This window comes from Caloenas nicobarica, chromosome 19, assembly GCF_036013445.1.
Source record: "Caloenas nicobarica isolate bCalNic1 chromosome 19, bCalNic1.hap1, whole genome shotgun sequence".
In the NCBI taxonomy this organism is placed as follows: domain Eukaryota; kingdom Metazoa; phylum Chordata; class Aves; order Columbiformes; family Columbidae; genus Caloenas; species Caloenas nicobarica.
In genome coordinates, this window is record NC_088263.1 from 2,016,333 (window position 1) to 2,026,589 (window position 10,257).

Here is a 10,257-nt window from a genome sequence, read left to right on the forward strand (position 1 = left end):
TGCAAATCGCGAGGGCTCTGGGGAGACTCGCACGGCCGGAGCGGGACGCGGTGACTGCGGGAGGTGAGTGCGGGGGCCGGGGTCGGGGATCGCGGGGCTGGAGACGGGGCGGTCGCCCCGGTCCTTGGCTCTGGCCTCTACTAGGGCTGCTCGGAGGCCGGGCCGACTCCAAGGACAGGGCCCGGCCGGGGAAGGAGGCACCGGCTGGGTGCGGGCAGGAAGGGCAGCGCTCGGTACCGCACAGCGAGGACAGCCCGGGTTTTGCTCGGGAACCCGTGTTCCCGGGGCAGCTGCGGGTAATGCAGCGGGTTCGTGTCGGTCCTGAGCCCCCGCTCATGCTGTGGTGTAATTACAGACCCCCCCCGAGTATCCCCAAGAATCCTCATTTCCAGATCGTACCTCGAGGAGCAAATCTTCATTAACATCTTGACCTTTGTTAGTGACTGTTAATTAACCTGCAGCTCTGTTATCTCCCTGGGGAGCTCTGCTTTCCGGGTACGCTGTAGTCCATCCCTGCTCCCACCTGGGAGCTTGTATCTCCCCAGGACTTCAGGTGAATAGTTGCACAGAGAAGGACGGGCTGCATCCATTCCTGTATCCCAAAATGCTGGAAAGCAGCTTCCCCGTGTCCCGACAGTGAACAGGCAGCCGCCAGCTGGGCCGTGCTGTCAGCAGCTGGAGCAGAGCTTTGCAGCTCACCCTTGGCATGTGGCGTGTCTGGCTTCAGCCCTTCCACTAAGTTTGTTTAAATTGTGCCGGTGCAAACGGGAGGACGGCCTGTGTGGTGTTCTCTTGTTCTGCAGTCGCTCCACTCTCCTCGAATGCAGCAAGGACCCCAGGTCAGCGCCGCGGGCCTGGGCTCGGCAAAGGTGCAGGTTTGGGTGCTCCAGGGTTGCACTGCTCCTCGAGCAGTCCCGATGGGAAGGAGCAAAGGTGAAACTGCTCTGCTGTGGAGCCATCTGTCGGGACGGAGGGTGCTGCAGGGCTCGCCTGAACGTCCTTACTGATGCTGAGGTCTCCATGAAGCAAGTTGCTATAGAAATACAGATTTGGGCATTTAATATCAGAGAAAGAGGCACATGTGCTCTGCTGGGAGCCCTGGGGGGGAAACAGCCCCATTCTGGGGTGTAACAAATGTGCAGCATCCCCTTATCACGGCACTCTTGCAGCCCTTGCTCTGCTGTGGGGCAGCCGTGGGGCACACAGCGGCTCTGCAGTTGTAAAACCCCGGTGCCCTCATCCGAGTGGGTGCCCTGTGTGGGCAAGGGGAGCCGGCAGCTTCTGCAGGACGTGGGGCTCGTACGGAGGCCCCGGCTCCCCGGCCACATGGGTGCTCTGCCAGGCCCACCCGTCCTGGCGGTTATCTCCTCTCTGCCATTCCGTGGGTGCCCATCACCTCCTTCCCAGGAGAGGGCAGTTTCTGGAGCTGCAGCTTCTATCTGTCCCAGACAGAGTCAGGTGCCCCTGGTCCCACCCCGGCCCTGCACCCTTCCCTCCTGCGGGATTAACTGCTTAAGGCATTTTTTGGATTCTCAAGGTGCATTTTGTTCACTGAGCCTTTTGTTCTCGAAGGCTGCCCCCCCTGCCCGCAGCCCTGCCTGCCCCCCTGCCTGCACAGCCCAGCCCCTGTGCTGGAGCTGCCAACTCCAGTTCACCCCTTCCTGCCACTAAGGACTCCAGCGGCCGCTTTCCAGAGCTAAAAATCACTTGCCAAGTGATGTGGTGGCACTGCCAGCGTGCCCGGCAGCTGCTCTGTATCCCCCACAAGCACCGTCCGATTTTCTTATACAGTTTTTGTACCTCTAAGCCAGTAGGTAACTGAGAGGAGCTTTTTCCCCCATCCCCAGGCAGAGACAATCACTGGGGGTGCAGGAGTCCTGGCCTGAATGCAGTGCCCCTTTATGGCAAGTGTCCGTGCACTGGGGTGGCCTGATAGAGGCTGAGAGTTTGGCTCAGCACTGGAATGTCTGAATGCTCTTCAAACAGATGAACACCTCCAGTTAAAGGTTTTGCAGAAGAATGGGGCCACCTCCTGCCCAGCTCTGTTGCTGACTGGTGTCGTGGGTGCTGGTGTAAAACTTTCTCCCCCGGACTGTGTCCTGGGATGTTCTGAGCTGTGTCTGCTCACTGTGGGGCGAGGTTTATTGTGTGAGGAATCCCTCCTGGGATGGGACTGGGAACTGGGGCGCTCCTTTGAGCCAGGTCCTGTCCTCGTCTCCGCTGTGTCTCCCCAGGGAAGCCCTGTCTGGGGCTGCAGCGCAGGAATCCGCCCGTGCTCACAGGAGCCTCCAGCTCCTCCCGCGGGTTTCACCTCTCAAAACAATATCTGTGGTCTCCAGTATGGACTTTGCTGCTTGTCTCCTGGGGCAGCAGGAGGGAATCGCACCCTCTGCTCAGGGTGTTTGTGGGACGCGGCCCTGTGTGTGCAGCCAGCGAAGTCCTTGAGGCCGCTCTGTACAAACAGTTTGTTGTTCAGGTCGCGTTTCCCAGGGCCGTAACAGCTGCTCTCGTCCGTGCTACAGCCAAATGCCTCGTCCCAGGGCAGCTGCCTTCCTCCAGCCCCTTCCACAAGTTGAGGAGAGTTTAGTGCTAATGGAAATTTAAATCGTAACGGTCTAATTGCAGAATTATTACTAGATCTGTTACAGAAAAAAAAAATATTGCTACGGAAAAAGTTTCAACAATAACACAGCTAACGCTTGATTTATGTATGTTGAGTAATTGTTCTTTGTTACTGCTGGAATCAGTTTTGCCCGTTTTCTGTATCCAGTAGTAAGTTGTGTGACTGTGGGGTTTAAAGCCCTGGTGACTTCAGGCTGATCCTGCCCCTCTCTCATCCAGTGCCCGCACGCTTCTGTAACTCCACCGTTACACCATGGCCGTGCATACTTGGTGCTATGCAGAGCAGCTTTTCACTACTCTGTATTAAAAAGCTGTATCGCACAGTTACACAGTGTTATGCAAAAGTAAAGCGAATTAATTAATGACTGTCTCATCATAAGATAACTGCTGGTTCGGTTACAAAAGCTAAACCAGGGGGAGCCTGAGGAGGGTGGTTGAACTGTGTGAATGTGTTTCTGCTGCAGGAGGACACTGGTGGCTGTAAATTGGTGGGTTCACGCCCAGAATTGGGAGGTTTTGTGAGGAGGAATCGGCATCGTCCCTGTTCACGGGAAGGGCCATGCTGCGGCTGCTGCTGTGGGTCCTGTGGCGCCCAGGAGCATTGGGATGAAGCTGCTGGGCTGCAGCTTGTGCTCCATGTGTGTGTCTGGAGCAGGACAGGGACGGTGCCATGGCGGCTGCCCGGATCTCAGCCCCCTCCTCGCGTGTTCCAATGGCGGTAGCTTACCCGGACACCGCTGCTAACCAGCCTGCCGCTTCTTCTGGTGTTTCAGAGTGTCCTCCACAGCCCACAATGCAGGCAGACTCCCTTCTTCACAGCGGCTACTTCCACCCAGTGCTGCGCTCCTGGCAGTGTACAGCAACCACCTTCGATGCCTCCAACCTCATCTACCCCATTTTTGTGACGTGAGTGAGCCCCGGCTCTCTGGGTTAGGGGTGGATCACACTCAGGTTGACAGGTTTAGGTGCTCCCTGAGCTCGTCGAGAGGTTCAGATTCCCCGTGGATGAGCCTGGGGTAAGGGTGTCTTTCTCACACCAAGTCCTCATGTCTCTGTCCCATCCCCTCCTGCAGTGACAGCCCCGATGCAGTGGAGCCGATCCCCAGCCTGCCGGGACAAGCCAGGTAAGAACCCGGCCCCTCCGTGCTGTGCTCGCTGCCCATGCTCGCTGCCCGCACTTGCTGCCTGTGCTTGCTACCTGCCCCGTGCTCGAGCAGGGCTGATGTACGTCCTGAGATGAACGTGGGCCAGGGGTGACACTTCCAGCCCCCTATGGGCCCTGCTTGGGGATCCCCCAGCATCAGGCAGGGCTGGAGCATTCGTCCCCTAAGGGAGTGGTGGGAATCACACTGGGGACGCTGGGAAAGTACCGGTACTGGCAGGGACAGTGCCAGGGTCTTGCAGTGTCCCAGAGCACTCGCACATTGTGTGGCCTGGGCACGCTGGGAAGCTGGAAGTGAACAGGCTTTCCAGCAGCAGCTGGAAACCCTGTGCAAGGACAGGGGCTCCGGGCCTGCGTTGGATCTTGCAAGGCTGGCAGCTCCTGTCTTCATCTGCTTCGGCGCTGGGGCTGTGCTCAGAGAGCCTGCGGGTGGTCCCCTGTGGAGCTGGGATGATCTGCAACAGGGACACCGAGATAAGGGATCCAAGGGCAGGGCATGCACGTCCCTTCAGAGCAGAGAGTGTCCATGCCGGGGAGATAATGCTACTGGAGCCCCAGATAAGGTCCTGGATTGTTCCTCCCATTGTACGCCTCCCCTATACCTCCAGTTGCTGCTTGACTTGATGGGGGTGCTTGTGGATGCTGCATTGCTCACAGACCAGCACCCAAATCACAGAGCGGCTCACCCCGTGGCGCAGGTCTGGGTCCCTGGCAGCCCCTTCGCTTTGCTCTTCTCAGGTATGGCGTAAACAAGCTGGAGGGGATGCTGCGTCCCCTCGTCGAGGACGGTCTGAAGTGTGTGCTGATCTTCGGGGTGCCCAGCAAGGTCCACAAGGTCGGTGTGCGGGGAGGTGACAGGGGGCTTGGGGCAGCCACAGGGATGTGGGAGAGCAGTGCGGGGCCGGGGGAGCTCCTGATCAAACAGGAGCAGTTAAGGGTCACTGCGTGTGCTTGTACTCTGCTCAGCAGAGCAGGATGGGGATGGGAGACTGTGGTGACACTCAAAAAGCTCCCAGAGCTCTTGCAGGTGGCCCTGAGACCTGCAGTCGCTGCTCAGAAGCACGTTCCCATCAGTGGTGGTCACACCGCCCTGTGTCACAGTTTCATGGTTCAGAAAATGCTTCCTGAGCAGAACTGCTGCCACAGAGGAACTGGTGGGAAGCCCTCGGCTCTGTGTGCTGAAGCATTTATCTTCTCACAGGACGAGAGAGGCTCAGCTGCCGATGCAGAGGACACGCCTGCCATCCAGGCGATCAAGAAGATCCGCTGCACCTTCCCGGAGCTGCTCGTAGCCTGCGATGTCTGCCTGTGCCCGTACACCTCCCATGGGCACTGTGGTGAGCGCACAGCCTGCGGTCCCGGGCTGCTCTGCGGGTGTTTTCCAGGCACTGGGAGTCTCTGGGGATTTGCTGTTTTCAGCTGAGGAGCTGCGGGTGCTGCTGGGGCCTGGGCAGCTCCTGCCCCAAGGCTTGGCTCCCCAGTACTGGTGCAGCTGAGCCTGGGAGACCTCTCCTGGGTTTTGACAGCAGGGTGGGAAACACAGGGGGTTCAGGCAGCCACTCCTTGGCCATCTGACTCCATCTGAGCACCTGGCTGTGTCCTTCACCTCTCTCATACCTTCCCTGGCGCTCCAACGTGTTGTGTCCAGTCTCTGGAGGGCTCTGTCGTTGCCTCCTGGTCCTTATCCAGCTCTCTTAACATGTTCCTCGCTGTTGCTCTGAGCACCTGTGTAGCAAGAGCCACTCTGGGGATCGAGGCAACCGGCCACCTGGCCTTTGCCCTGACCCCAGCTTTGTCTCCCAGGCATTCTGCGTGAAGACGGCACTATCCAGAACGAGCTCAGCTGCCAGCGGCTGGCAGAAGTGGCACTGGCCTATGCCAAAGCAGGTGGGGACCTTCCTGCCACCAGTACGTGAATTTGACTCTCGTGGACTCCCCCCATCTCGTTTTTGGAGGCCCAGAGGCTGACAGGGCTGGGCTCTGGCTGCGAGAGCTTCTGCTCTGAGCCGGGGGAGCTGCCCCTGCCTTCCCACGCTGGCCCTGGCAGCGCTGCAGGCAATTGGGGCTGCTCTGTCCCTGGGGTCACATCCTCCCGCGGGCAGAGTCATGGCCTCAGGCACATCTCGGCACCTCCGGTCTCTCCCTGCAGGCTGCCACATCGTTGCCCCTTCAGATATGATGGACGGGCGCATCGCGGCCATGAAGAATGCACTGATCTCCAACGACTTGGGCAACAAGGTGAGCTCAGGACCACCCTGTGTGTGCCCAGGGCAGGAGTGATGTTCCTGGGAAGGCTGCACCACAGAGGACCTGGGCAAGCAGTGGGAGAAGCAAACCCCACATTGCAGGATGTGCCGCAGGCATCTCCCTACACCACTGCACACAGGAAGGGAATGTCCTTGGCTGGATGTGGGGACAGCAAGGTGCCAGGCCTCTGGCAGGGGAAGGAGGATGTGGGGCAGAGGATAAAACAGCCGTGAGAGAGAATCGCTGCTGCCCTGGTGCCGGGATGCAGCACTGAGCTTCTGGCCCTCACAGCTCCGCTCTCCTCTGCAGGTCTCCGTGATGAGCTACAGCGCCAAGTTTGCTTCGTGCTTCTACGGCCCCTTCAGGTGGGTCTGTCCCTTGGCCAGGAGTGTCCCCAGGTGGCACCAGGAGGTGTGTGCCCAGATAGTTAATTGGGGAGGGGGCTCAGCCAGAGCCTGGGCTGCAGCTGGAGCCATGCTGGTCGCTGTGGAGCAGCCTCCACCCTCTTGCCAGTGCAAAGGGAGACACCTGCACCTTGCCCAGGAGAGGCTGGCTGCTGGGGACATCACCGGCTGATCTGCATTGTAGTCTGTCGCCTGCTCGTCCTGGCGCTGGTGGGTGGGCAGGCGGGGCTGGAGCTGCAGCTGCCAGGAGCAGCGAGGAGTTGCAGGAGCCGCTGTTGCCACACAGGGTGGCCATGGGGACAAACCTGAGCTCAGGCAGCCATTAGACCTCGTCCCAAGAATGGCCTGACCCTGACGGGGCATCCCTGAGAGAAAAAGAGCAAAAAGAAAATGTCTGACACAATCTTACCCCAGACTCTGGGCACAGGGAGGGCAGCAGGTGTTAAAGCTCAGCTCCCAGGGCCAACCTGGATCTCTTGGACCCCTCAGTGTGATCCTGGGGCACTGAGGCGAGTCAAGAGAGCCCCCTTTTCCTGGCCCAAACAGCTCAGACACTTGTCCTAGTCTGTCCTCAGATTTTTGAAGCTTTGCGGGGCAAGAGGCATGGGGAGCCGTGCTCATCCTCACCCCTTGCCCTCTGCCCTGCCCATCACCAGGGACGCTGCACTCTCCAAACCCGCCTTCGGAGACAGACGATGCTACCAGCTGCCCCCGGGGGCCCGTGGCCTGGCACTGCGAGCCGTGGTGAGTGAGGGGGGTCAGGCTGCCCCAGGCAGCAGCAAGAGCCATGGGTTTGGGGAGAGCAAGCCCAGGGGGGTTGGGGACAGAAGATGGAAGGAGGAATAACAGCCAAAATAGCCAAGGCTCTTCCCTCTCAAGAAGGAGAAATGTGGTGCCCGCCAGCCTGCTGGAGAGGTGGTCCCCGGTGTGGGGACAAGGACTGTTTTGGGCCCTTCATGACAGGAAAGCCCTTGAGGTGCTGGAGCGAGTTGAGAGAAGGGAACAGAGCTGGGGAAGGGGCTGGAGCACAAGTGTGATGGGAGCGGCTGAGGGAGCTGGGGGGTTCAGCCTGGAGAACAGGAGCTGAGGGGAGACCTTCTGATCTCTGAACTGCCTGAAAGGAGCTTGGAGCCAGGGGGGGTCGGGCTCTGCTCCCCAGGAACAAGCGCCAGGACCAGAGGAAACGGCCTCAAGTTGCGCCAGGGGAGGTTGAGGTTGGATCTGGGGAACAATTTCTTCCCCAAAGGGCCGTTGGGCATTGGAACAGGCTGCCCAGGGCAGTGGGAGAGTCACCATCCTGGAGGGGTTTAAAAGGCATTTAGATGAGGTTCTCAGGGACATGGATTAGTGCTGGTGTTAACAGTAGGACTCAATGACCTTAAAGGTCTCTTCCAACCCAAATGAGTCTATGATTCTACGATTCTATACCCTGAGTTGCAGGGGTCACACATGTTCCCCTGACAGGACCGGGACGTGCGTGAGGGAGCGGACATGCTGATGGTGAAGCCGGGGATGCCCTACCTGGACCTTGTGAGGGAGGTCAAGGCTCGAGTAAGCAACTCCTGTGACAGTGAGAGCACAGGGTGTCCTGAGGAGGGCAGGTGTGTGTGAGGGGTGGCCAGTCTGGATGCCCAAGCAAGAGGGGCCATGACTGTTGGGTTCGCATGTTGTGGTGGGTGCTGGGGCACCCCGGGGGCATCGGGGGGGTGTGGGGAGGGGACACTGGCCACAGGGAGGGGTGGCCCCCGCCTGTCGCCCCGCTGACCTCCCTCCCCGCAGCACCCCACGCACCCGCTGGCCGTGTACCACGTCTCAGGGGAGTTCGCCATGCTGTGGCACGGGGCCCAGGCCGGGGCCTTCAGCCTGGAGGCCGCTGTCAGGGAGGCGGTCACGGCCTTCAGGCGCGCAGGTGAGGCGAGCGGCCGCGGGGCCCTCTCCCCTCAAACCCCGACCCCATCCCCGTGTGTCCCCGTGTGTCCGCCCGCCCGCGGGGCGGCTCCAGCGCCCGCTCTCTCCGCAGGGGCCGACACCATCATCACGTACTTCGCGCCGCAGCTGCTGCGCTGGCTGAGGGAGGAGGCGGCGGGACGGGCCTGAGCGTGGGGCGGGGCTCCCGGAAGGGGCGGAGCTTCCGGAAGGGGCGGGGCCGCCCGTGGGCTCCGGGTGCGCGCACCCCCTGCAGCCCCGGCCCGGTGCGCCCCGGGCTCCCCCCGCACCCCCAGCCCCCGCAGGGCCCACCCGCCCCGGTAACCCCCGGCACCCGCCCTAGTCCAGCCCGGCCCCGCTGCAGCACCCGCGGGGGAGCGGCAGCCGCCCGGGCCGGGGGGACTTTGCACCCTGGGACTCGGAGCGGGGCCTCCCTCCGTCCCCCCCGCCACACCGCGGTGCGGACCCCTGAACGCCCCGCGCGGGGGGACGTGGCGAGGGGCCGGTGCCCAAACCCCGCTGACACAACCGGCATCTGGCTCTCGCCTCCCTGCTTGTCCCGGGTTCCCCTTAGTCCCAAGCCTTACTGAGCCATGCTTAGGCTGCGCTTACTGACGTGGGACGTGAAGGACACGCTGCTGCGGCTGCGGCGGCCGGTGGGGGAGAGTTATGCAGCCGAGGCCCGGGCTCACGGGCTGCAGCTGCGGCCCCCGGCGCTGAGCCAGGCGTTCCGGGAGGCGTACGGGGCCCAGAGCCGGCGGTTCCCCAACTACGGCCAGGACCAGGGCCTGAGTTCCCAGCAGTGGTGGCTGGATGTCGTGGGACAGACCTTCAGGCTCGCAGGTGTGCAGGACGACAGCATCGTAACGCTGATGGCTGAAAACCTCTACCGTGACTACTGCAGCGCCCAGAACTGGGAGGTGCTGCCGGGAGCCAGCGAGACCCTGAGCCGGTGCCGCCAGCGTGGCTTCCACATGGGGGTCGTCTCCAATTTCGACAACCGGCTGGAGAAAATCCTCTCCCAGTGCGACCTGCGGCACCACTTTGAATTCGTCCTCACCTCCGAGGCTGCGGGCTTCGCCAAGCCGGACAGGAGGATCTTTGAGGAAGCCCTGCGCCTTGGAGGGGTCCCCCCGGGGCAGGCTGCTCACGTCGGGGACGACTACACCCGGGATTACCGGGCAGCGCGGGCCGTGGGCATGCACGGCTTTCTGCTCCGGGCAGCCGGGCAGGGCGAGGAGCCGGCGGTGCCCCGCGAGCACGTCCTGCCCACGCTCGGCCACCTGCTGGCTCTCATTGAGAAGGGGTAGCTGCATTTCGGAGGAGCTGCTGAGCTGGGAACTGGTCCTGCTGTGGGATTTCTCACTGCTGGGTGAGCAGGGAAAAGAGCAAGTGGTTCTGAGCACAGGGAACAGTGCTGCCACAGAGCAGGAGGGGGGTCCTACAATAAAATGTACCTGACACACTCAGCGTGGCTGCTGATGACTTTCATTGCTCTAAAAATTCTATGGAAGAGCTGGGGACAGGGTCAAGCTGCCCTCCAGAAGCCTCGTTCTGGGAGAGGGACAGGTAACATCCCCCTGTCCCCAGCACAGCGGTGGCCGGGAGGCAGCCACAGCCCTCCTGCTGCGGGCAAAACAGTCTGGAGATGGGGAATTTCACTTAATTTAACATATTGTCAATTAACATAAACTTTGCATTACTGATTTGGGTATTAAGAAATAAAGAAATTTTAAATAGTTGAGGAAACACCTTTCTTGCCCTTCTCCCTGGCTCAACACCTCTGCTTCCTCCCTGCCTAACATCAGCGCCACGTGTTTCTGCCACGTTCCTCTCCCTTTGGCAAGGTGAGGAGCGGCGTTCAGATGAGGTTTCTCTCTGCTGCCCCTTGCTGCC

General features: G+C 60.9%; 2 protein-coding genes across 2 annotated transcripts; both read left to right on the plus strand.

Annotated features, from left to right (window-relative positions):
* ALAD (aminolevulinate dehydratase) lies at positions 1 to 8,648 on the plus strand. Its single transcript, XM_065648776.1, has 12 exons — positions 1 to 63; positions 3,396 to 3,528; positions 3,696 to 3,746; positions 4,523 to 4,619; positions 4,986 to 5,121; positions 5,588 to 5,671; positions 5,934 to 6,022; positions 6,341 to 6,396; positions 7,092 to 7,179; positions 7,900 to 7,986; positions 8,215 to 8,344; positions 8,456 to 8,648. The coding sequence occupies exons 2-12, from the start codon at positions 3,416 to 3,418 to the stop codon at positions 8,530 to 8,532; spliced, it is 1,008 nt and encodes a 335-aa protein (XP_065504848.1). The 5' UTR covers positions 1 to 63; positions 3,396 to 3,415; the 3' UTR covers positions 8,533 to 8,648.
* Positions 8,649 to 8,686: 38 nt separating this feature from the next.
* Positions 8,687 to 10,068, plus strand: HDHD3 (haloacid dehalogenase like hydrolase domain containing 3). The gene has a single exon (XM_065648777.1). It carries the CDS (start codon positions 8,955 to 8,957, stop codon positions 9,669 to 9,671), a length of 717 nt encoding a protein of 238 aa, XP_065504849.1. The 5' UTR covers positions 8,687 to 8,954; the 3' UTR covers positions 9,672 to 10,068.
* Positions 10,069 to 10,257: the final 189 nt, after the last annotated feature.

Bases quoted from the DNA above. Each gene is read 5' to 3' on its own strand.
- ALAD (XM_065648776.1), top strand. From the start codon at position 3,416: ATGCAGGCAGACTCCCTTCTTCACAGCGGCTACTTCCACCCAGTGCTG. The intron at 4,620-4,985 runs GTCGGTGTGCGG...ATCTTCTCACAG, and splicing joins TGCCCAGCAAGGTCCACAAG to GACGAGAGAGGCTCAGCTGC. The intron at 5,672-5,933 runs GTGGGGACCTTC...CTCTCCCTGCAG, and splicing joins ACTGGCCTATGCCAAAGCAG to GCTGCCACATCGTTGCCCCT.
- HDHD3 (XM_065648777.1), top strand. From the start codon at position 8,955: ATGCTTAGGCTGCGCTTACTGACGTGGGACGTGAAGGACACGCTGCTG.